This window comes from Saccopteryx bilineata, chromosome 1 (assembly GCF_036850765.1).
Source record: "Saccopteryx bilineata isolate mSacBil1 chromosome 1, mSacBil1_pri_phased_curated, whole genome shotgun sequence".
Taxonomy (NCBI): Eukaryota; Metazoa; Chordata; class Mammalia; order Chiroptera; family Emballonuridae; genus Saccopteryx; species Saccopteryx bilineata.
The window spans coordinates 389,227,841-389,251,733 of record NC_089490.1 but is presented as its reverse complement, the minus strand read 5'-3'; the positions used below and the strand labels follow the sequence as shown (position 1 = coordinate 389,251,733).

At 60.0% G+C, this 23,893-nt stretch overlaps 2 protein-coding genes across 11 annotated transcripts in view; both read right to left on the bottom strand.

The window, feature by feature from the left end:
• Positions 1 to 39: 39 nt before the first annotated feature.
• On the bottom strand, positions 40 to 2,888 carry MDK (midkine). Of its 3 annotated transcripts, none has more exons than XM_066251396.1 (5): positions 2,782 to 2,888; positions 1,595 to 1,671; positions 1,268 to 1,435; positions 1,015 to 1,176; positions 40 to 344 (listed from the first exon to the last, which is right to left on the bottom strand). In XM_066251396.1, the coding sequence occupies exons 2-5, from the start codon at positions 1,668 to 1,670 to the stop codon at positions 319 to 321; spliced, it is 432 nt and encodes a 143-aa protein (XP_066107493.1). In that variant the 5' UTR covers position 1,671; positions 2,782 to 2,888; the 3' UTR covers positions 40 to 318. The 3 variants fall into 3 exon arrangements, with proteins under 3 accessions (XP_066107493.1, XP_066107491.1, XP_066107490.1); XM_066251394.1 differs by lacking the exon at positions 2,782 to 2,888 and adding an exon at positions 2,509 to 2,756; XM_066251393.1 differs by lacking the exon at positions 2,782 to 2,888 and adding an exon at positions 1,957 to 2,072.
• Positions 2,889 to 3,178: 290 nt separating this feature from the next.
• The window catches only part of DGKZ (diacylglycerol kinase zeta), a 43,573-nt gene continuing 22,858 nt past the window's right edge, over positions 3,179 to 23,893 (bottom strand). For 3 of the 8 annotated variants that reach the window (XM_066251384.1, XM_066251387.1, XM_066251388.1), the window contains exons 2-31: positions 16,067 to 16,175; positions 15,664 to 15,759; positions 15,251 to 15,328; positions 14,089 to 14,145; positions 13,647 to 13,715; positions 11,985 to 12,056; positions 11,769 to 11,885; positions 11,599 to 11,670; positions 11,219 to 11,314; positions 10,858 to 10,940; positions 10,696 to 10,756; positions 10,492 to 10,605; positions 10,256 to 10,396; positions 9,608 to 9,686; positions 9,355 to 9,410; positions 9,154 to 9,216; positions 8,980 to 9,053; positions 8,787 to 8,898; positions 8,218 to 8,417; positions 7,933 to 8,033; positions 7,741 to 7,820; positions 7,576 to 7,645; positions 7,394 to 7,434; positions 6,693 to 6,832; positions 5,844 to 5,875; positions 5,577 to 5,620; positions 4,626 to 4,746; positions 4,501 to 4,534; positions 4,174 to 4,273; positions 3,179 to 3,936 (exon numbers count right to left, since the gene is read on the bottom strand). In XM_066251384.1, the coding sequence (XP_066107481.1) occupies positions 3,820 to 3,936; positions 4,174 to 4,273; positions 4,501 to 4,534; positions 4,626 to 4,746; positions 5,577 to 5,620; positions 5,844 to 5,875; positions 6,693 to 6,832; positions 7,394 to 7,434; positions 7,576 to 7,645; positions 7,741 to 7,820; positions 7,933 to 8,033; positions 8,218 to 8,417; positions 8,787 to 8,898; positions 8,980 to 9,053; positions 9,154 to 9,216; positions 9,355 to 9,410; positions 9,608 to 9,686; positions 10,256 to 10,396; positions 10,492 to 10,605; positions 10,696 to 10,756; positions 10,858 to 10,940; positions 11,219 to 11,314; positions 11,599 to 11,670; positions 11,769 to 11,885; positions 11,985 to 12,056; positions 13,647 to 13,715; positions 14,089 to 14,145; positions 15,251 to 15,328; positions 15,664 to 15,759; positions 16,067 to 16,175 (2,629 nt within the window). In that variant the 3' untranslated portion in view covers positions 3,179 to 3,819. Of the gene's footprint in view, positions 3,937 to 4,173; positions 4,274 to 4,500; positions 4,535 to 4,625; positions 4,747 to 5,576; positions 5,621 to 5,843; positions 5,876 to 6,692; positions 6,833 to 7,393; positions 7,435 to 7,575; positions 7,646 to 7,740; positions 7,821 to 7,932; positions 8,034 to 8,217; positions 8,418 to 8,786; positions 8,899 to 8,979; positions 9,054 to 9,153; positions 9,217 to 9,354; positions 9,411 to 9,607; positions 9,687 to 10,255; positions 10,397 to 10,491; positions 10,606 to 10,695; positions 10,757 to 10,857; positions 10,941 to 11,218; positions 11,315 to 11,598; positions 11,671 to 11,768; positions 11,886 to 11,984; positions 12,057 to 13,646; positions 13,716 to 14,088; positions 14,146 to 15,250; positions 15,329 to 15,663; positions 15,760 to 16,066; positions 16,176 to 16,506; positions 17,265 to 21,585; positions 21,698 to 23,893 lie in introns of those variants that run through there. The other 5 variants (XM_066251385.1, XM_066251389.1, XM_066251382.1 and 2 more) reach the window with 4 other exon arrangements.

Here is a 23,893-nt window from a genome sequence, read left to right as displayed (position 1 = left end):
AGGAAGGGGCTTTTATATATTTAAAAAAAAAAAAGAAGCTTTTATTGGGAGAAAATGAGTTTATTTGTTTCTTAGTCATGGCATCATTGTGGGTAGGAACAAAAGGGGTGCAGGAAGTCAAGTCCCTTTGGGGGAGGCTCAAGCTGCCTAGAATCCCTTGTCCCTCCCCACACTGGGCACTTGGGGGGTGGGGTGGAGGAGAAGGGAAGAGGCAGGGCGTGATTGATAAAGCTGAAGAATACAAAAGGCACTGGTGGGTTATATCCTGGGCCTGTGGGAGGGCTGGGCTAGGGGCTCTTTGGCATTCAGGCTTGGCCCCTAGTCCTTTCCCTTCCCTTTCTTGGCTGCAAAACAAGAAAGAAATACTGTGTTAAGAGAGTTCAGGTGACCTAGTGAAGACCCCTCTGTACACCAGGGAGAAGAAAGTTCTGCCCCCTAGTGGTTCTCAATCAGAGAACCTGAAAGCTGGTGGGACAGGGCAGCCATGATACTACCAGACCTTTCCTGTTCCCCCAACTTAAACTTTCACTGGGGATCAGATAACCTTCAGGTTTCCGTAACCCTGGGCAACAGCCTCCGCCTCCTCGTCTGAGAGTGGGCCGATTCACCTCTGCCCTGTTGGCCTCTCAGCTGCCGGAGTCAGGGATAAGATAAGGGATAGAGGAAGCATGAACAGCAAAGCCCTTCCGTACTAGAAAGGGCGGCTAACCAAACGCTCCCTCGGGCTGGACAGGTGACAAAGCCAAGCCCTTTCAGGACATTTCTTGGACCCTAAGCCACATGCTCCAACAGAGCGCCATGACAGTCCTTACTGGGGCCAGAAGGATTACTGTCTCCTAAGCACTTTCTGTGGGTGGACCCAGTAGGCGCTCGCCTAAGGTGTCTCTACAGACAGGGAAACACTGCAGAGACGTCAGAAGTCACTCACCCGGGGCCCCAAACCTTAGACTTAACCCTTCTCACAGATGGAGGCAGCCCCCTGCCAGGATCCCATCCCCTCGCCCCTTGGCTGACCTTTAGCCTTGGCTTTGGTCTTGGGGGTGCAGGGCTTGGTTACACGAATGGTCTCCTGGCACTGGGCATTGTACCGTGCCTTCTTCAGGGTGCCTTGGCGGGCTTTAGTGCCAGAGCCCCCATCACATGAGCCCCAGCTCTCAAACTTGTACTTGCAGTCGGCTGGCAGGAGAGAGCCCCGGGTCAGAGCTAGGCGGCCCAGGTTTCAGCGAGGCTGTCTGCTTCCCTGCCCGCCACCTGTGCCCCACCTCACCTCCAAATTCCTTCTTCCAGTTGCATGGTACTCTGCACCGGATGCGCTGGGTCTGGGCCCCGCAGGCGCCTTCGCGGAAACCCGCGCCACAGTCCTTGCTGCTGGGGGTGCAGGGCCCCCAGGTCCACTCCGCGCACTCGCTTCCCGGGCCGCCCTTCTTCACTTTGTCTAAAATGCACGGGGTGCAGAGCTCAGCATCCGGGGCACCTAGAGTCTCACTTGGGGACCCTTCCTGGGGTCCCGGCCTGAGAACCCAGGCCACCAGCCCCGAGGTTGCCGGCCTCACCTGCCCCCAGCCCTCCTTCAACTCCCCAAACCTCAGGTCACCTTTCTTTTTGGCCACCGCGGAGGTGAGTGCCAGCAGGGCGAGGAGGGCGAGGAGGAGGAAGCCTCGGTGCTGCATCCTGGGGGGAGAGCACGGGTCAGGGCCCCCCCGCCCGCCCCTTCCCCCACTGCCGGAGCCGCGTGCGTGGCCCTCCCACCAGCCTTCCCAGTTTCCAGGCCCCAAGGGACGGGCTGCTCGTGCGGCGGCGGGAGAGCTCGAGGGGCCGACTCCTTGCCGCTAGCCGGGCGCACAGTCGGGAGGAGCCTCCCCAGGGGATGCTCGGAGCCCAGCACGCAGTTCAGCCTCCCAGCCGGCCTCCAGCCCCTACGGACAGCGGCCCCTCCGGCCTAGCGCGCTCGCTCACTTGCTGCCCGCGCTGCTCCACTCCCTCCCGCGCCGGCCCGTCCCGTCCCGCTCCGGACGCTGCGGCCCCTTTTGTCTCCAGAACCGGTCTGAGCCGGTCACATGGGCCCCCGCCCCCTCCCCACGCCCCCACCACCGAGGAAGGGACCGCCCCGCCCCCTCCCCTCAAACCCGCGCCACCCCCAGACCCCGGCGTCCCCGCCTCCAGTCCCGCCCGGCGTTCCTGGCTCTTCTGTCCGGGCTTCCCGCCGTCTGTCCCCGCATCCTCGCTTCGCCCCACCAGTGTCCTCCGCCCTCAGACGCCTGGCTCTCCCGCTCCCAATCTTCTGAGCCCAGGGTCTCGAGGCCCCAGGCCCAGCTTTCCACCCGCCCTCAGCTCCCTCCAGGGGCCGTCCCCACTCCCCGAAGGACGCCAGCCTCCCTTCTCCGCGGCGGAGCCTTCGATGGAGACCAACCGAGAGCACGGAGTCCCTGTGTCACCGAGCCCGACGCGAGGCCCGCGCGTGAAGCCCCCGGTGCCCTGTTTAATAACCCCGTCGAGATCCCGCTTCACCTTCCAGGGCCTGCTCAGCCTCCAGCGCCCCCCTTGCTGTTGGAAAGGCGCGTCACCCCCAGGACAGCTTCGTCAAGTGTGCAGGGAGGTGAACCCCAGAGAAAGCGCACGGGGGTGTGTGTGGGGGTGGAGGCGCTGCGCCTTTCCCAGAGCGCAGGCTTGCGGGGTGGGGGAGTTGGAGGAACCCCCAGGCCCGGACTTAGTAAAGACTTGGAGCTGAGAACTGTCTGGGAAGTTCCAAACACGGCTTCGGAGGCGACGGCACATGCTCACCTCCCTGCACCCTTCTGACCCTTCACTCGACCTGCCTAGACAGCGAGAGCCGACAAGGCCTGGGGGAGGGGTCTGCCCGAGGCCACAGGGCAAACGGGCCTAAGAATCTAGTCCCGGACCCGCCCTCATCTCTTTCACTTTCATTGTTATCTCCCCGCAGGAAGCGGGAAGCCGCGGAGCTCCGCTCCCCCCCCCCCCCCCCCCCCCCCCGGAGAGCCTGGCAGCCTAGCAGAGGTCAGGTCTCGGGCAGGCCCAGGGACCCCACCCCCTAACAAGAACCAGGACCTCCAGAAAAGGGTCTGGGCCCACGGTGCCCTGTGCTCCCACTCTGAATACAGCCCAGCAGACCCCGCTGCCCCTGTAAGACCTGTCCCACACACACACAAAAAGAAATACAGAAAGGAAAAAAAAATCCACTTTACTGAGTCACACCCAGCTGTAAACAAGTCACCGTGAGAGCCCCAGCCCAGCCCCAGGCCACACAGTCCTCAATGAAATGACTGGGAGGGTCGGTGGGAAGGTGCCAAGCAGAGCAGCGGGCAGGCAGATGCAGTAGGCTCCAGGTTTCCGGGAGGAAGCCCTGGGAAGGGTCGGGTCAGCGCAGGAGTAGGGGCTGAGCTACCAGGAGCCTCAGAGCAGGGCCCTCAAGGCCCAGGTGGCTTAGGAAGGCTCCTGATAGGTTTTCAAGTCCGTCTGTCCTCTCCTCTGGCCCCCAGACTCTAGGGAGGGCACTCAGAGAGTGAGGGGGCCCTGCAGTGGCCCAGCCCCCCCCCCCCCCCGTAGGCCCGCCCAGTCCAGTCCAGTTTCCTGCTCCCCTCTGAGCCTCCAAGTCAGGCCGGCCTAGGAGGATGGGTGAGATGCCCCAGCTCCTCAGAGTCCAGCCCTAGGCTTGGGCAGCTCCTCAGGGGGCAGCAAGGGGCTCCTTCCCTGGGGCACGGGTCCCCCCATGGCTGTCTGACTGGAATGTGGTTGGCAGTGAGGTGGGCCAGGAGGGCTCCCGCTGTGGTCCGTGCGGTCCCGCCTGGGCACTGGTCTCAGCTACACAGCCGTCTCCTGGTCCTCGCGCTGGACCATCTGGTAGTGCTGCCGGTTCTCCAGGTAGGCGGCCAGCTCCGTGTCCTGGGCCTTCTCTGCCCGCTGCCGGGGCGTGTCGCCCTGGAGAAGGGAGGCTCTGCTTAGACTCAGGAGAGGGCCGGCTCTTCCCACCGGCTGCTGGCCAGGGAGGGAAGGCCACGCAGGCTGGCCGGGTCAGCCCCGCCCCTGCTGGCTCAGGTTTCGGAGGGTTGAGGAACTGCTTCAAATCCCCAGAGAACCCCCTCACCAGGGCCTGCACCCGGCAGAGCACTGGCTGGGGCTTGTGTGGGCTTCCTGCCGCCCTGCTAGTCGGCTCACCTGCTGGTCTGTCTTCATGAGCGAGGCCCCTGCCTCCACGATGTAGTGGCAGATGGTGCGCTGGCCCAGGGCTGCTGCTTGGTGCAGACAGGTCTCCCCGCTGAGGGAACAGGGGCTGGCTGTGGACCCCATCCAGCCCTGTGGGCCCTCCCATCTGCCTCCCCAGGGCATTCAGAAAGGGTAGGGAGTTTGAGGCCTGGGGCAAGGGGAGTGGCCCAGAGAATGACACATGTGGTCAGGAAGGGTTTGTGGGCTCCCACCCAACCAAAGAGGAGGGGCTAAAGGCTGGGCGGTTGCCAGGGTAATCAGGGTTCCGCAGATACTCACTTTTCCTCTACGGCATCAAGGATCTCTTGGGGGGCTGGAGGGGAGGGGAAGGGCAGGTCAGAGCGGCCTGGCAGCCTCTCCTCCTCTCACCGTGGCCAACCTGGGGCCCCAGTGGCACAGCTTACCATGGTCCAGCAGGTAACGGACCACTTCCTTGCTGCCAGTGCTGACAGCATGATGCAGGAGAGTGCGACTCTGGTGGTCCCGGTGCATAAGGTCGCCCCCTGCTCGGTGCAGCTCCTGGAGCTGAGGGCGGGAGGTAGAGGAGGGCTGGGACTCCTCTGGTCACCATTTCCAGCCACAGAAATGCCCCCCAACTCACACAGGCCATAAGCCTGACACTAGTGTGCTCGCACACAGCACTCCCTAGGGGCCACTGGACTTCTTTCAGGAGTGTCAGGGCAGGGACAACGGGCTTATCTTGCCCCAAGTGCCCATGGACTCCCAGGAACAGACAACCAGGCCCTGGAGCCTGTGGTCCTAAGACATGCTCCTTTCTGAGCTAGGAAGACCTTATAATTCAAGGGTAGTCAACCTTTTTATACCTACCACCCACTTTTGTATCTCTGTTAGTAGTAAATTTTTCTAACCGCTCACCGGTTCCATTATAAAGTAATGGTGATTTATAAAGTAGGGAAATAACTTTACTTTATAAAATTTATAAAGCAGAGTTATAGCAAGTTAAAGCATATAATAATAATTACTTACCAAGTACTTTATGTTAGATTTTTGCTAAGTTTGGCAGAATAAATCTTTATAAAAACTTACTATAGTTAAATCTATCTTTTTATTTATACTTTGGTTGCCCCGCTACCGCCCACCATGGAATCTGGAACACCCACTAGTGGGCGGTAGGGACCAGGTTGACTACCACTGCTATAAAGGGACACAGATTGTGGGCCAGACACAGGCCAGGTGGAATGGGACAATCCCCAAGGAGATCCCACTGAGGGCAAGATGATGACAGATGACAGATGACTGCGCCCGACCAGGCCAGCTCCTGCCCCACCCAGAGGCACCACGCCTGATGCCTGAGGGGCTGCCAAGGGGAAGGGCTGGAGCCAGGGCGCCAGTACCTTACAGAAGTCGTTCCTCTTGGCAGCCTCAACCAGCTCTTCACCTGCAGGAACACCTGCCTGTTACACTCCAGGGCTGGAGGCCTGGGCTTGTGTTGGTGCTTGAACAAACCCGTGATGTGCAGAGAAGGGGGCTGCTGGGGCATGTGTGCCAAGGGCTTGGCTCGTGGTGAGTGTGACCACATGGACCTCGACAGTTACATCTGCACAAGGCTGTGTGTGAGCCCTCCCACCACCCTCACTCCTATGACCGGGGAAGAGCCTCACCTGTAGGGGGCGCAGCATACCCTGGCAGTGACCTACAAACAGAGTGGGATGAGATGTGACCCAACAACCACACAGGCCAGCTTGTCACCCTCTTGGCCCCAAACAGGGGCACCTTCATTCTTTCAATGGTTTATTGAAGTGCTTCCTACATGGCAAGTGCTGTGTTAGGCACCGGAAATACGGCAGTGAACACACTGGAGAACTGGCTCTCAGGGAGCTTACATTCTAGCCAGGGAGATAAACAGGTAAACAAATAAATAGAGTACTCTGAGAGCATAGTACTATGAAGACAAGACAGGCTAGAACAGTGCAACCGAACAGCAACTTCGGGTGGGGCTCCCGGGAAGACTTTCTAGGAGGAAACCCTCCAGAGCAGGTGTGGACTGAGAGGGGCAGCTCTGTGGACAGGAAAGGGGCTGAGGCCCCGAGGCCTCAGAGAACCGAGAGGTGAGGGGCTGAACTGCGTGCTGATGGGAGGGGAAGGGCGGGCCCAGGCCGCACAGACGAATGACTGAAGGGACTGTGGACTCTGGGCGAGGTTCTGGGCTGCGGAGGAGAGCTGGAGGCCAGGATGGGTGGTGTGATCAGATGTTGGGGGAGAGATGACAGGACTCGCTGGAGGGTCAGAGCGGGGTGGAAGGAGAGGTCAAGGAGGGAGCCAGGTCTTTGGCCAGGCTGAGTTTGCTGCCCATGAGTTGGCTAGGGCAGGAGCCCGTGGGACCACAGAGGCAGCGAGCAGGAGTGTGCGGCTGGTGCGCAGGAAGTGGCTGGGACTGAAGGTGGGGCTTCAGGAGCTGCTGGCTTATAGGAGGGACTCCCAGCGGGGACTGGAGGAGCCTGGAGACTCACCGGGGTGTGGGGGAGCAGGGGGAGGAGGGGAGTGGAGAAGTGGGGGTTGGGAGGTCAGGCCGGGCCGATGCTCCCAGGAGCTCTGGGTCCAGGATATAAATCTCGTCCTGTGCGATCTCAGTCACATAGTTGAGGTGTTCCTGTGGGTAGGGAGGTCAGGGCTGAGGGTCGGGGCTGGGCTCACAGCCTTCCAGGGCAGCAGAGGTGGGGTGAAGGGGCCACACAACTAGCACACTTGGAGAAGCCTCTGCTATGGGTATGAACATTGACAAGAGGCAGCCAGGCGAGCGGCCCTGAGAGCCCCCCCACCCCATGCCTCCCATTCCCACCCAAGCCCAGGCCCTGACCTCTGTGTACTGGGCCCACCAGCTTGCTAGCCCCTTCCCACTGAGAAATCTTTAGCCAGGCAACCAGGCCCTCGGCCAGAGTGCTTCTTCTGTGAGTCTCTGGTGCCATCGACCTTTGAGGCCCCCTCACCCTCCCAGCAAGCCTTTCTGGGCGCAGGGCTCCCTCTTCCCGTCTGCAAGGCCTGCACACTTTCGTCTGGAGGGCAGGGCTGTCCCCACCCGTGGACACGGACCATGTGAGAACACTATGCAGCATGAGGACAGGGCAGCCCGTCTGCGGAAGGCTGGCTAACCAGAGCGGTGAGGCCAGTGCCCGGGCACCAGCGTGGATGGAGCAGGGCTGCAGGTGCTCACCTGGGCCCGGTCAATCCGGTAGAAGCGGCTGGCAGTGGTGGCTGGGGGGAGACAGGGAGCTGGCTGAGGACAAGGAGGCCCTGGTCCAGGCCCAGGATTGTGCTGCCTGACCCAGCACCCCCCAGGGAGGAGGCAGGGTATGGCCTGGGACTCCCAGGCGCTGGCCCTTGAGGGCCACTCACCGTCCAGGAAGCACCACTTGGCAGACAGTTTCTGACATGTCGGGGACTTGGCTCCAGCACCGTCAGGCTCCTGTTGAGAGAAGCAAAGGCCAGGGCTGGGTGAGGACCGAGCCTGGAGCAGGAGGTACCAGCACAGGGCAGGCCCCCTCCACCTCTGCCCCTTACCTGCTGGAGCCTCTCGATGTGGGCACGGCAGAGCTCTAGGTCACTGTCTCCTGGGACCACCACAGTGCCCAGTGGCACGGCTGGAGGACAGAGCAGCTGTCAGCAGTAGGCTATGTCCCGCTGCCCTGCCCTCAGGGGCCTCAGTGGTTCTTCAGCACCCCCCCCCCTTCCCAAGCCCTGTGTGCCACTCACAAGCCTCCTTGAGCTGCTCTTTGTCATAATGCAGGGCCTCGTAGTCGTGCATGCTGACCCTGCTCACCTGGATCTGTAGCTGCTCCGGCACGGGCTGCTGGCTGAGAGCGGGGGCGATGGGAGGGGGCTCAGCGAGAGCCCCAGGCAGGAACCTAACCATGTGTCCCCCCCAAACACCCTGGGGCGGAGGGACTGGTAGCCCCCGTCCAGCTGGGGAAGCCGGGCTGAGAGAGGGGCCGAGTCTGGCTTTGGGCCCAGGCACATTAGGCTGCTAAGGACACACACTCGCTGTGGAGGGGGGCGGCGCTGCGGCGCTTGGCCTTCTGCACCATGGTGGCCTGGTTGCGCAGGGCGATGCGGATGCGCGAGGCGGCCAGCTTGCAGGGCTCGCCGTCCACCTGCACCGGGATGGCCTTGGACGTGGTGAGCACCACCTCACGGCACTGTGTCAGTCGCTCACCGTGCCCGCCGACCTGCAGCGCTGCCTGTGGGCACAGCAGACTCAGGTCAGGGGCCAGGGAGGCCGGGTGGGGCCCCAGGTTCTGCTCCTGCTAGGGAGGCTCTGCCAGAGAACAAACAGGGTGAGCCCCGCGGAGAGCGGAGGGAGAGCCAGGCCCCAGTCCGACGGGGGCGGGAGGGGTGACCCTCCAGGCCGAGAGAGTTGAGGAAAGTGTTCTCCCAAACATAGAGAGGTTGAAAGACACTCTGGAGTCAAGAGATAGGAGGGCAGGAAGCCCGCAGCACTTGGATGAGCCCCCTCATCCTGGAGCTGCGCGTTCGGGCGCTCCAGTGTCGGGCCAGGCCGGGCCAGGCCGGGTGCAAAGCAGCACTGGGGCTCCCGGGGGCCTGCTCACCAGGGACGTCATGGTAAAGCCGATGACCTCGAGGTAGCCGTCATCGTGCCGCTGGGGCTCGAAGTCGTGGTGCTCCCCAGGGTGGCCCCAGGGCATCGTGCCTGCACAGTACCTGGAGGGGGGGCAGCGCAAGGGCTTCAGGGGGCCATCCTGCAGGATGGAGACGGCGGGGCCACACAGAGCACCCCCTCACCTGGGAATGTTCAGGAAAACAATGCACTGGGGCTTCAGGTCCTGAATCTTGGGGGTCAGGTCGGTCCCGTCACACTGGAGGCAGGAGCGAAGAGGGTGTTGGGGGCACACGTGTGGCGCCACAGCAGCCGCCTCCAGCCGGCCGCCCACACTGCCTGCAGCTGGGCCCACTCACCACCACTCGGATGTGTTTGGCCAAGTCCTTGGAGCTGCCCATCAGGAAGTCGGAGAAGGCTGTCTGTGGGAGAGAGGCATCGCCGTCTGGTGACAGGGACCTCCCCTCACTGCCGCTTGGCAGCAGTCAGGAGGCACGGGCCACAGACTTGGTGGGCGTGGGAAGAGGGAACGTGTTGCGGCTGGCAGACCCCAGACTCACCCCGGCGTAGAACATCTTGTTCCGAAAGCGGCTGTTGAATTTCTCTGGGTTGGCCTCTGAATGGCGACAAGAAACAGGGGTCAGTCAGTCATTTGGGGCCTGCCGGGGGTTCCCAGGATGGGGTGGGGAGGAAGGGCCAGGAATGGATGCCTCTCACTGGTGGGCTAAGGCCTGACCCTCTCAGGGACACTCCTGTGTCCTTGCCTCCCCGGCCTCCCCGGCCTCCCGAGGGCTCCTCGGCAAGACCGCCAACCTCGAGACTCATGAAACTCCAGGGTGACGTGAGCATCAAAGCCCAGGCTGAAGTAGTTGTTGAAGACATCCAGAGGCAGCTGGAAACAGGTCAAGGGGCCAGCATGAGGGCCAGGCCTCACAAGTATCTCCCTGCTCCAGGCCCAGCCTGGGACCACCACGCTTGCTCAGCCATGTTTTCAGAGGCCTGTCCTACGGTTCATAAGATCCACCAGAAAGCTCTTCCCAGCCACCTGCCTGCTTCAGGCTCCGCCCCTCGGCTCCCCGAAGTGCCCTGGACACAGCACCTCCACCCGCGCACTCCCTGCCCAGGGAGTCCTCCCCTGAGACACATCCTCCCCGAGTGCCCTGTTCTGTGGGAGCTCCACCACGGGACTCGGTCTTGCTCACTGCTAAGGACGGTGCCTGGCGGGTAGCAGGTGCTCAGTGAATATCTGACTAGCAGCTGCATAAGCACCGTCTTGTGAGGTACCATTATTCCCACTGCATAGATGAGAAAGCCAAGCTTTGGAGAAGAAGACTCACCCAAGGTCCCAGAACAAGCAGGTGGGAAAGTGGGCCCAGCCTAAGTCTCCTGGGAATCCCAGCCACTGAGGTGGGCAGGGGCCCCTGCCACCCACAGCCCCTGCCCGGGCCCCAGCTGATCTACCCGGTCAGTGGCACCCTCATCACGCTCCTCAGGCCCCGCCTCGGGGTTGGGCTCCGCGCGCAGGTCCCAGCGGTCCAGCTGCACCACGTTCCCCTCCTCCACGTGGGACAGGATCTTGGACACGGGCTCATCTGTGTAGCCCTGGTGGAGGGAGCAGAAACTGAGCCCTTGCTCGGGACAGGCCTCTCCCACCACACAGCCCACTCCCAGTGGTCCCGCCTCTGGTGGGCTCTCACCCCGCCCCAGTTGAGGGTACGGGCCAAATCGTTGCCAGTGCCCAGGGGCAGGATGGCAACGGGCGGCGGCGGCTTTAAGCGCAGCTGGTCCAGGGTGGAGAGGATCCAGCCGACCTGGAGGGGCAGAGCAGAAAAGGCCAGGTCAGGCCAGTCGTGCCCGGCCCGGCCCGGCCCAGCCCGGCCTGGGTGAAGCAGGGGACTCACCGTGCCATCGCCGCCGCACGCCAGGATCCGCAGGTTGTGTACTTTGCGGTACATCTCCAGCCTGGGGTCAGGAGACAGGGAGGGGTCAGGGTACGTGGACCAGACTTGGAGCTCCAGGCCAGCCTCGGCCGCTGTCCCCACAGAGCCTTGGCCAGTACTTACGCCTCCTTGGGCCCGCCCTGGCTCAGGTCAAAGACTTGTCGGGGATTGAGATACCAGAGGAAGGACTGGATGATCTTTGCACCCTGTGGGGATCAGGAGCCAAGAGGGACAGGGAGGAGGCAGTCAGGGGTGGCGGGCAGAGGTGAGGAGCACAGGGAAAGGATGTGGGGTCCGGGCTCAATAGAGGCGAGGGGTGGAGACAGGATTAGATTTTTCTCAGGATCGCTGGGAAAGAGAGACGGGGCAGAAGTCTGACGTGGAACCCAGGGAACAGCGGTGGGCTCCTGGGGGCAGGGGAAGGGCAGGAAGCTTGGCCCCACGCCTTCCCCGCGGCTCTGTGGAGCGGGCAGGCTGTGCGTACCTGGTTGCCGCCACTCTTGGGGTTCACAAACACCAGCAGGGGCTTCATGAGGGGGGACGGGGTGGGCCTGATGATGAAGGGTCTCCAGCGGCCCTCCTTAGAGACAGAGAGCCCGTAAGGCTCCTTCCTGTCTTGGAGGAACCTACCCCGATGCTCAGTGGTACCCCTGGGTGTCCTCATGTACCACCTCTGGGTCAGACCGTATGCTGGGCCTGGCCTTAGAGAAGCCACTCAGATCCGACTTCCCACCCTCTTCAGGGCCCCAGAGCTCAAACTGACCCACCAAAGGCTGAGCCAGTGGCATCAGCCCAGGGGCTTGTCCAGGAAACAGGCTCCTCTCTCCCGTCCCCTCCAGCTGCCCAGCTGGGCCCAGGTCTAACCTCAGGACCTTTCTTGCTGGATTTCCTCTTGAAGGAGGCTCTCTTTTTCTTCTTGCTTGCCTTGAGGGTGTTCTGCAAGGAAAGCAGGGGCACCAGTAACAAGGTGGGTGGGCTGAGGTGGCCGGCAGACCCCAGGTGTACGTGGGTGTCAAGGGTGCAGGCAGGCTGACCTGGGGCCTGCGGGCACGGAGGATCCAGGTGGGCGGGATAACCACGGCTGCGTGGACCCCCAGGGAACACGGCTCCTCAATCTGCTGCAGCATAAAGCAGGACACCTTGCTGTGGTACTGGGGGAGGAGACACCGCTGAGCTTGGCCGAGCTGGGCACTGGGACCCCAGCCAGGGCAGCACGGGGACAGCCTGGGGGTGGGGTGAGCACCACTCACTGCTTGCTTGCACCAGGAGCAGCTGATGGCCACGATCTCCTTGCTGTGGAAGGCAAACTTCTGCTGGAAGCCCTAGGGTGGACAGGGTAGGGCAGAAAGGGTAGGGTGAACGGGGTAGGGAGGACGGGGTAGGGAGGACGGGGTAGGGCGGACGGGGTAGGGAGGACGGGGTAGGCCGGACGGGGTAGGGAGGACGGGGTAGGGAGGACGGGGTAGGGCGGACGGGGTAGGCCGGACGGGGTAGGGAGGACGGGGTAGGGCGGACGGGGTAGGGAGGACGGGGTAGGCCGGACGGGGTAGGCCGGACGGGGTAGGGAGGACGGGGTAGGGAGGACGGGGTAGGCCGGACGGGGTAGGGAGGACGGGGTAGAGCGGACGGGGTAGGGAGGACGGGGTAGGCCGGACGGGGTAGGGAGGACGGGGTAGGGCGGACGGGGTAGGGAGGACGGGGTAGGGCGGACGGGGTAGGGAGGACGGGGTAGGCCGGACGGGGTAGGCCGGACGGGGTAGGGAGGACGGGGTAGGGCGGACGGGGTAGGGCGGACGGGGTAGGCCGGACGGGGTAGGCCGGATGGGGTAGGGAGGACGGGGTAGGGAGGACGGGGTAGGGTGGACGGGGTAGGGAGGACGGGGTAGGGTGGACGGGGTAGGGAGGACGGGGTAGGCCGGACGGGGTAGGGAGGACGGGGTAGGGAGGACGGGGTAGGGTGGACGGGGTAGGGAGGACGGGTAGGCCAGACGGGGTAGGGAGGACGGGGTAGGGAGGACGGGGTAGGGTGGACGGGGTAGGGAGGACGGGGTAGGCCGGACGGGGTAGGGAGGACGGGGTAGGGAGGACGGGGTAGGGTGGACGGGGTAGGGAGGACGGGGTAGGCCGGACGGGTAGGCCAGACGGGGTAGAGCAGACAGGTAGGGCACAGAGGTTCCATTGTCAACCTCTCCACTCAGGGAAACTGAGCACATTTTGAAAAACTAAAAACTGTAAAGTAGGCTCTTAGGGCTGGGAAGCCTGTCCCTCTGAAGTTAACTGCAAAGTGTTGGGTGTGCACTCAGGACCTGCCGGAGGGGAGCCACAGCTCACTCCTGCCTGGCTCACACCCCTCCTTCCTGACCCAAACCCACCAGGCCCCCCGGTCATTCCCGTGAGCATTCCACAACATGCACGGGGGCCCACTACGCGCAGACACTGCTGGGCACCGAGAGTCAACGGGGGAAAGAAGGGCAAGGGTCCTAGAGCCTTCAGAGCGCACACGTGCTGAGGGACACAGCAAGGAGGAGACAGTGAACGAGTGAGCAGAACCACTGCGAACAGAGCTTGGGAAGAGCGCCTGCAGTCTGTCTTTGAGCCACACCCCTCCAGGAGGGCAGGGCCCGCTGCCACTCAGCGCTCCCCCAACAGGCACTCAACAAACACCCGCTGAGCTAGGGACTAAGTCCACACTGCCGCAGAGGCCCCCTCCTTCCCTCAAAGTAGTCCAGATGCTGCCCCAGAAGACCCCTTCCTCCCTGCTCTCCTGCTCAGCCTGGAACTGACTGTGCATAGGACCTGGCTGAGAGTGAGCTCTGGGACTCTGCACTCTAGGGACACAGTGAAGGGCAGGCCACACTAGATACACAGCATGGAGCTCAGGAGCCACGGAGTCAGGTTCTCGGGCCTCTCACCTTCCCACAGTGCCGACACTTGCCATCCTGCCGTCGCCTGTGTACCCAGTGGTGCCGCACAAAGGTTGGCTGGTGGAGGGAAGTTTCACTGGAGTCAGTAAGGGGTGGGGAGACAAGCCCTGAGCATGGCCTGTACCCCTCAGGATATTTGTGATGAGAAGTGGGGCTGCAGGAAGCTTCCCACAGTCCTGTGCGTGAGATACAGGGCCCAGGGCAGGGTGAAGGCTCAGAGGAGAGGCTCCCGGAGGCAGGCAGCACCCCGCCCTTCTGCAGGCAGGGCCAGTCCGACCCTCCTGCTTTGTGACCTCAACCCTTGCACCTAGCTGGGTCCCAGAGCAATCTAGGAAGAGCTGAGCCCTCTGGTGGCACTTGAGAGACACTGCAGAGAGGTTCACTCAGGAAAGTTGGGGTTTCCTTACCCTTAACTACCTTGGGTACTTACTTCACGGACGTTCCTGGAGCCCGATTCACGGAAGGATGGCTTACAACGGAAATTTATCTGTGAAAGGTTACAGTGACCACCAGAATGTCAGAACATCTCTTCAGGGTTAGGCATATGACCACTCCCTGAAGTAAAGGGTCACTCAGAGTTATCTTTGCAAGGTAGGGATGGTTCCAAATTGTCCTAGGAGCCCTCAGAACACGAGACACCACCTCTGAAGTCTGCTGCCTCCTGCCTCCTCTGCACTAGCCAGAAAAAAATCTATCTCTGCCCAGGATCGTGGGAAGGGGGCGAGACAGGGAGTTTCCTGTCTGCTTCCCCCACTAAAACGGCACCATGCTTCCCTCCTAGTTCCTTCCTTGACCTCCAGCACTCCCAGCTGAGGCGCCTGCAGGTTTGACTTTTCACTTTAGGCGGTGGTACCAATCTATAATGCCTGGGCTGCATTTGTTTCTCTTTCCCTAACTCCCTGTGTCAGCCTTAGTTAGCAGTCATAGGGAAGCTTCATTCTACAAGTCAGAGGCTGGAGCACACAGCCCACGTTTGCCGGGTCTGTGCCGTTCTCAGTCCTTCAGGCTGCCCCGTGTGCTGGCCCAGGTCTCTGCTACCTGGTGGTCCTGATAGGCCACGGCAGCCCTCCTCCCTGCCTGGGTCCTCCTGCCCGGCATCCCCGTTACCTCCCTATAGACGCACTGGGCCCAGTCCCCCCCCCCCCGCCCCCCGTAGACACACTGTGGACAATGAACTCTGGGAAAAGGTCTCCACAGTAGCAGTGTATAGGGGCAGAGCCAGGCTTAGGGACCACACAGGACTGGGCCAGCCACAGCTGAGGTATGAAGCTTCAGCAGGGCAATGGCCCTTTCTAAGTGTTAGGCTGGACACTGAAAAAATGGTGTCAATGCCGTCATTTAATTCCTCCTGTTGAGTAACAGTCAGTGTGCCCCACTCTGGGCGTAGGGATACAGCAGCTAATCAAGGGTAGAGCCAGGATTCAAATGTGGGCATTTCAGCTCGAGGGTCCTTGCTCTTCACCACCATGCACGCTGGGGCATGCCCGCCAGGTGATGCCTGTGTAACGTACGTGTGCAGACATATGTGTGCGCTCTGAGAGGGCTCTGCACCCGAAGGGGAAGGGTGGGAAGAGGTGAGTAGCCACACTCACCTTCTCCAGCTGTTCAATGCAGGGCGTGTGCACCACAATCTTGCAGGCTGCACACTTCCTCCGGGGCACTGATTTCTGCTGTGGGAAAAAGGGGGGCCCCCGAGGCACAGCTAACTCCACCCAGGAGGCTGCTCCGAGGGCAGGCAGGGAAATCCTTGCCTCTGCCCTAGCGCACCTGCCCTCTGGGAGTACCAGGAACCCCCACTATTGACTCTTGGCATGAGGACACAGCTCTCATTCCTCTCACCATCCTCAGGGAGCCCAGAGCAGAGGTGCTCAGGTGAGAGAGAGCCTTGTTCCCCTTTCCCTGGAAGGGCTGCAGCTGTCCAGCCAGCAGGGGTCAGCTTCAGCTTATAGGTTTCTAGATCGGGCTCCACCACCAGGGGGCAGCGTGCTGCACACAGCTCACTCACCAGCATCTTAGCTACACAGTACTGCTCCCCCACATAGCAGAAGTCACCGGAAACATTGGTCTCGAACCAGATGTGTTCCCCATAGGTCGCCGACTCCTAAACCATAGGATAAGCGTTCTCAGTGCACACCTGCTGCCCAACTCACTAGTCAGCTCCTGCCCTGGCCCATCAACCCTCTCTCCCACGGCAAACCTGCTCCAGCCACCTGAATCTACTTTGCTCCACTCTCTCTACTCTTGAAGACCTGCTCAAACATGGCCACCCCAGGAGGTGTGCCCCTAACCCCATAGGCCCAAGGGTTCCTCTGGCAGCTGCCCACAGTACCTCCACTCCCAACTGCTCTGTGGCCCACAGCCCGGTGGGGACTGGTGCCCATCTGCCCCTCCAGCACCAAGCCACTCACGCTCCAGTCCACAGTGCTCCGGATCTGCCGCTCTGGCTCGCCGCACGGGGCCCCGGGAGCAGGCGGAGGGGGTGCCAGGTGCTGAAGGCCCGACTTGGTGATGGCTTTCCTATAAAAAAAGGAGACAGCTGAGGCCAGCTGAGCACTTGGCGACTCTGCTTCCTTCCCTCCCCATCCTAGACCTCTGCCTTCAATGTGACCTCAACCCAAGGCCAGGACAGGGATAGCAATAGGGAGAGTAGAGGACTGCTCCCACTGTCACCAGGAGCCCAAGACTCGGAGAGAATTTCTGCACGAGAAAGCCTTCCTCACAGCCCTTCTAGGGTACAATGTTCCAAAGCGGGGTGCCTCAGGCCAGGCAGGGCCTCAAGGCCCGTGTCCCCCACACCAGCCTCCCTGGAGGCCATGCCACTCACCCTGCCAGCTGCAGCTATACCTACGCAAGCAGGGCGCTCCAGGCCTGGGGTCCAGCCGACTTGCGCCGCAGGGCTACCTGGCGCCTGCGAGAGAGTGGGCGCACACGGGCGGGCAGCAGGGGGCTAGCTGTGGTGCCTGAGGCTCTGGGGCCCCCAGGTCCAGGGTGCTGGCCTGAGGGGCGCTGCTGGCTGAGGCGCCGATAGCAACTGTGCAGGCCCCAGAGAGCATGGTCATACACCACATCAGCAGGGAGCAGGTGGGAGGAGGCTCGGTGCCCACGTAGGCAACGGGGCACAGGTAGCAGGGCCCAGGCACCCTGGGGAGGGGGTGGCCCTGGTTTCTTGGTGCCTCGCTGGTCAGCACTCAATGCTGCAACTGTCACATCCTCCTCCTGGACCCCCTCCTCTTCCTTCTCCTCATCCACCAGCCCGGCCAACAGCAGGGGTGCACCCAGGAGCTGAGCCCCAACAATGGCGGGCTGTGGGTGGGGCACCTCATCCACGATGAAGCGGGGGTTGTGGGCGGGCGGCGCGGTGCTGGAGCGGCGGCGGTTGGTGCCCCGGGTCCGCATCCCGCAGCCCAGGAGGCAGCCCTGGGGCTGTGCGCTGGAGCGGCGCCGCTGTGCCAGCGAGGCAGAGGCCTGCCCGGCAGGTGAGCGGCGCCGAGCCTTGCCCGTCGGCAGCCCCACACCATTGGGCCTCCGCTGTCCCTCTCCAGGACCTGGCGCCTTCCACTGGAAGTGTCTCCTAAAAAATGTCTCCATGCAGGGATAGGCGGGTGCCTGTTGGGCACAGAGACCAGGAGTATCATGAGCTGGGCTGGGCCATGTCCCATCCTGTGCCCCGAGCCCAGTCACAGCCTTGGCCCTTTGAGCAGAGAAGAGACACCTGGCAGGGGAGTGGGGACTATGGCCACTGACTCAGGCCCTTAGGGTGTCTGAGGGAACCAGAGCATACTCGGGGAACCCACACTTCCCACTACTGGGAACACTGGTGCTCTCCCCAGGTACACGTCCAGGCTGCCCCGGGAAGAATGGGCAGGAGGGGCTTCCAGTTCCTCATCCTGTCTTCCCAGGCCAGGCACCTTAACTCACAAAGTCCTGGTCTAAAGGACTGTGACTCTAGCCTGAAGCTGATGGAAAAGAAAGGCAGAAGAACACTGATGCGTAGTGTCCTGGGCTCCAGTTCGGGGTTGGCCTGGGCCGGCTGAGGGGTACAGGGGAAGGCTTTCCCTCTCGGCAGGTCTTTGTTTGGCCACCAACAAGCCCCTGTTAGATTTAGGTATCCCCTCATGGGACATGGCACAGACCAAGTCATGATAATAAAACAAGGCTCTCCAAAAAGAAACTCCATCCTGATGAGACTCCCTGACTCAGTCCCAGTCTCAGGGTCAGACTGTGGCAGCTAGGAATGAAGAGTGTCTGACACTTGCCTCTGGGAAAGGACCCTGGACAAGGCCCTCAGAGAACTGGAGAGGCAGCTGCAGAGAAAGAAGCCACCCTAGCGGTCATGGTGGAGGGGGCGCTCTGTACTGGGAAGCCAAGAGAAAAGCCTTCTGGGTTTGGGTTGTGCACATGTCTATTATCTCCGAGGAGCTGACAGTAAGAACTTTCCTGAAATTACGCTGCTCTGTCTCACTCTGAGGCACAGCACAGACATCCCATGTGCACTGGGTGACATCTGAAAACCCTTTCAGCTCTGCCTGTGAACTGTACCTTTTCCTAATGCTAGAAGCCCCACTTCACAATTTCAAACACTGAGCTACCCTGAGCCACCCACAGGGAGGCAGGACCCTTAGCAACCATCCTTGCTCAAACCATTCTCCCTTGACCTGTCCTGGACACGGGCTCTGCTTCCTCTGCCAGCTCGCCTGCCCTAGCCACCCCTTCTTCACAGACCACTGGGATCACCCACGCCCTTGCCTCTCCCTAACAGTGCATGAGTGGCACAAAGCATGGCATTGTTTCAGAAGGGCGATGCCTCCGGAGTGCCCAGGGATGCCTCTGTCCCTCCATCAGGTGCCTGTGCCCTCAGCCACAGGGAGGTCTGAGTCACGGCCCTGAGACACCTGCTTGGGGCTGACAGGAGAAGTACTTTTGTCTGCTGAGGGCCTGGCAGAAGTTAGGCATCGTGGGTGGGAGCCCTGGACAAATGGTGGAAAACGCTGGATTTGAGGAGTCAGACCTGGTTACACGTCTAGCACCTACTCCTCCCGCCCGCCTATTCACCCACTCACTCTTTGATTTGCTACTGCCCTGTGAGTCTGGGCAGGCAATGTCAGGCCAGAGCCCTGGAAGGGTACAGGGGCACTGAGGAGAGGCAGACTGGGGCCGAAGTGCCTGAGCTCCTGTGATCGGTGAGCAGTGCAGCAGCCATGCCTGGGGAGGCAGTGTTCGAGATAACCTGGCTTGAGCTCTCTGCCCATTACTGTGCCAGCCCCTGCGGTGACAGGGCAAAGGGCAGGCGGTGAGCTCTGTGGGCAGAGAGCTCTTGGCGGCCTCCTAAAACGAGTATCATCCCAGCTAACGCTTACTGAGTGCCCATGTATGTCAGACACTGTGATGAGCCCTTATAAACACATATATCATTTTATAAACCACAGCAACCCTGAAAGAATAGGTACTGTTTCATGCCACGTTCCTGATGGGAAACTGGGGCTCGGAGAACTAACTTGCCCGAAGTCCACAGCTAGTCAGTGCAGTCAATGCTGGAACCCAAGTCTACCTGAAGGTAAAGCCTGCCTCCCAGAGATGCAGTGGGAGGAAGGTCTCTCCTCTTGGCCACAGAGGCTGGGACTAAGTAGAATGGGGTAGGAAAGGGAATCAGAATGACCCCCTTTACTATGTAACGGGCCCTAGGTTAAGCACCTGTATGTACCATCTCATCTGATCCAGTCACAAGCCCGAGGCAGGCAGGACCAATGGCTCCATTACAGAGATGAGGAAACTGAGGCTGGAAGAGGTGCAGTAATATGCCCCAGGTCACACAGCCAATAAACGGCAGAACTGGGGCCAAAACCCGTCTGCCTGACTCGGTCCGCTCTGCACCCGGGAAGAGGAGGCTGGCGGCGCAGCTGCCCACTGCTGCCTGGGCACTGATCTGCCAGCACTCCCCCGGGGTGTCAGCTTTCCCCGTTCGTCTGGTCAGGCTGCCCTGTGACAGCTGCCCAGCCTGGAGATTAGTCACCCGGACACACCACCTGATGCTAGTGTCACCCAGAAAACAAAAGGCCACAGTCAGTGGGGGTGTGGGGGAGGTGCTGCAGGCGCTCTGCGGGCAGCGGTGAGGGCTGGGCCCTGCCTGCTGCCCTGGACCCACACTGACAAGAGGGGCCAGGAGGAAGAGGTCCCCTGCACACACCACCTCACACCATGGGGCAGCTGGCAGGTGCTCCCACAGCACTCTGACCCACACACTGCCGGGCAGCCCTGAGTCCACATCTGTCCAGGAGTGTCCTCAGCTATCCGATGGTGCAGTCACTCCGAGTGGGGAGCAAGGCAGGCCAAGCCAGTGTGTGACCATGTGCAAGTCCCCTCATGGGCCTCAGTTTCCTTATTTGTCCAAGGAGGCTGTTAGACTGGCTGATCTGACATTTTAGGACAAGCTCTCCTGCCAGGCCTAAGCCTCTAGGCTCCTAGTGTCCCCTCCCCCCCAGAAGCCATGCTTCCTGTTCCTCTGGTCTCCATAGAAACCTCTGTCCTCTGGTCAGCAATTGCCTGACTCCTGACTTCCTAACTGCTGAGGCTTCTGCTGGGTCTGTCAGAAGCCTGGCCTGGCCTCCGGCCTGCCCCAGCCTCCGCCCCGCCTGGACCTGGAGCCCGTTCCCACGGCCTAGCTCTGAGCCGCAGCATCTCACTCGCGTTCAACAGAGCGGGGGAGGCCCCACACGGTTCTGACACCAAGAGCACAGCAAACTGGCTGCCCCTCAGCCTCCCAGCAGGAGGCCTGAGGCAGCCTGTCACACCCAGAGGGCACAGGATGGGAAAGGACTCAGGGGCCCCATCGACCTCCAGCTGGCTGTTGGGGGCCTGAGAAGGACACAGGATGCTAGGAGAACGTGCACAGCCACAGCGGAGTCCGGCCGTGCACCTTGATGAAAGGAGTGAGGCTTCAGGCAGCTGAGCGCTGGCAGCTGCCAGCAGGGAGTGAGTGGCATGAGTGCCCCACTAGAAAGGACAGGCCTCTGGCCTCCCAGCCCGGACTGACATTCTATGTTAGTTTCAAGTGGAAAAGCCCAAAGGTTTTGAAACCCTGTATCTGCCATTGCTTTCCTGGGCTGATCAACTAAACTTCTGAGTCTCAATGTTCTCATCTGCAAAATGGGACGACAGCGCTGCGTTCAGAAGGCTGGCGTAAGGGACACTCTTGAGATGATGGCATAAGGCACCTGATGATATGATACCTGGCAGAAAGCGGGGACCTGGCAGAGCCCATACCAGCATGTGGATCATGCCACCTCCTGGGGTTTGTCTCTGCCCACGGTGGGAGGGAGCCCAGAAAGGGAAGCAGGAGTGCCCAGGACGGCCACCACCCACCATATGAGGAACAGAGCCTGGCAGCCAGAGCCACCTGAGTGTCTGCTGATTCTGCGAGGACTGTCCTCTGCCCCTGGTAACAGCCTGGCCCTCAGGGACTCCACTCCTCTGCCTCCAGAGGTGCTGGCACAAAGCCCTCTGTGGGATTCAGCCAGAGCGCCCACTCCATGCTGTGGGCAGGCCCGTTCCCAGCAGCCGCTCTGGCCGCTCTGTTACTGGATGGGGACAGCTGGAAGGGAGGCCTATCCAGGGGCTGGTGAGGCAGGGTCCACCTTCCCCACCTCTACCCACTAAGGGGATCCTGCCCAAAATAAAACAAAACAAAAATGCCCAGTGGGGAGCAGGTGGGCCTGCATGGTAAAGGAGGCAACCAGGCTGGTCATGGTTCCCTCTGCCAGTCCGCCCGCTGGGGGCAGGAGGGGCCTCCCTCTCCCTCTCTATCAGCTTCAGGAGCCTTTTTAGGGACGTGGGTGCCTGGGCCCATCCTGCTCCACCCCTCCCCAGGCCCATCTAGACAGATGCAGGAGGGAGGGAACAAGGAAGGAGGGGTTGGGGAGCCCCCTTTGACCTGATCTGAAGGCAGGGCAGCAGGCACGAGGTGGGCCAGCGGGCGGGCTGGGTCCCCGGGAGCAGGCAGCCCTGGCTCTGGCTGCAGCTCCAGGCTGCCGGTCTCTGGCTGAGCAAGTCCTAGTTTGGAGAGTGAGCCGCTGTGGCTGCTCCTCTGTACCCTCCCCCTCGCCGTCCTCCTCCCCCCAGCCTAGGACAGCCGTTATGAAAATAACCCCATTGGTAACCGACTGCACTTCCTCTCCCAGTGGTGGCTCCAGGCCCTGCAGTACGCAGGCAGGCTGCTGGCTGGTGAGCGGAGCGGACGGGGCTCACATACTCACACACACTCACTCACACACACATAAACAAACGCATGAACCTTGCCTCCTGGCTTCCCTTCCCAGAGTCCCAGGGCAATACAGAGTGACAGCCTCCCCTCCACCAGGTCCAACACAGCCCTGGCCTCAGCTCTGGGGAAGGAGAATTGGGGGGCTGGGGCAGGCTCCCAGTCTGCCACCTAAGGCCTCTCCCACACTGGACAGGATTTCTGCAGTCTGGGGAAAGCATCTGAGATAGTTAAGCACTGGCTCCAGACAAAGAAACCCCACAAAAATAAATATCTGTTGAGTTCTTCACAACTTATGAAGCACTTTTTTATAAACATTATCAGATGGGAGGCTTATAATTCCCTTGTGAGGACTGTGAGGATGGCAGTGTGGTCCCAGCTAAACAGGACACCAGAGACTTGCAGAGGCCGGTGACGGCCAACAGCTCAGAAGTGGCTAAGCTGGGGCTCCTCACCTGGGTCCCCAAGGCCCGCTGAGGGTCCTGTCCGAGCTGCCCTGGCTGGTGTCCAGGAGAGGCCAGCACATGGCACACCCATCCTGCCCAGAACGCCACCACCCTCGACATTCCTAGCTCCCTCCCACTTCCTAGTCCCAGGACCCTGACACTCATAAAAATTACTGAAGATCCCCAAAAGGTTTTGTGTATATAGGTTACAGCTATTAACCTTGACCATATCAGAAATTAAAACAGGAATGTTTAAAATATTTATTAATTTGTTTAAAAACAATAAGCCCATTATGTTAAATAAACTTTTATGAGAAATAAACTATATTTTCTAAAACAAAAACATTAATGAGAAGGGTGGCACGTTTTAATTTCTGCGCATCTCTTTAATGTCTGCTTCAACAGAAGACAGCTGGGTTCTCACATCTGCCTCTGTCGGGAATCTGTTACGATGTTGCTTTGGTCAAAGTATATGAAGGCAATTCTGTCTCACGGTGACATGTAGTTAGAAAAGGAAGGAGCATTTTAATAGCCCTTTCAAGCAATTTTGGATATTCTTCTTTGCTACATCAAAATATGACAAGTGGTAGTTTCTTAAAGGTTAGTTAGTGGCTATGTGGAATGTGAAACCATACCAATGAACTTTTCACTGGTCTACCTATTCTGAATTTTACAATATCAAGCATCAGTCAGTGGAAAATATTGCTTTAATGAGTGATGAAGATCTTCCAAATGTTGACACATTTCATTATACAGTATAAAAAAAATCACACCAAAAAAAAAAAAAATCACACCTGCTATCATCATGACTGCTCTCATTAGAACACTCTGTAAGTTCTTGGAAGCTAGCTGTCAGTCTCTAGATAGTGGATACAAGGTTTCCAAACATCTAATTGTTGCTCAAAAGCTTACATTTTATCATTAGCAACAAATACAGATACTTTTTTTCCCAAATACAGATACTTTTTTGAAGTGACAAGCTCACTTCATTCATTTTGAGAAAATGTCTGCCAAATACCCAACTCTGAAGAGTTTTGTCTGTCAGATACTCTTTCAAGTTACAATGATGTGCCTTAAAAAAAAGTGACTAGGACAGCTTGCAGTGCTTTTCAAGACAACCATTATAGTTTGGAGTGACTTACGTATATTTCACATTTCTTCACACAGAATATAAAGGATCTAGGCTTTATACAATCAATACTTTATACTGCATTTGTTGTTGTTGCTGTGTGTGTGGCGTGAAGAATACAATGCTACTCATCTATGTTTGGGCCGCTGCCTCAATCCGTCCCATCACTGCCTTTGTATCATCGGGACAGAGTAACATGGTGTAAAGGGCACAAACCACGGGGGCTCTAAATGTGTTATGAAAATGGTTTTGACCTCACCAATTCCCCAAAGCCAATGGCTTTAGGCGACCCCTGTGTTTTAGTCCTTCGACCCCTGCCGGGGTCACGACCCACAGGTTGAGAACCACTGCCCTAAAGGGTCTAGTTCCCCCCCCCCCCAGACTTTGGGAACCACTGATCCAACAT

Coding starts and splice junctions, on each gene's coding strand:
- MDK (XM_066251396.1), bottom strand. CDS start 1,670: ATGCAGCACCGAGGCTTCCTCCTCCTCGCCCTCCTCGCCCTGCTGGCA. Junction 1,436..1,594: donor CGCGGTGGCCAAAAAGAAAG/GTGACCTGAGGT, acceptor CGTGCATTTTAG/ACAAAGTGAAGAAGGGCGGC. Junction 345..1,014: donor GACCAAAGCCAAGGCTAAAG/GTCAGCCAAGGG, acceptor CTTGTTTTGCAG/CCAAGAAAGGGAAGGGAAAG.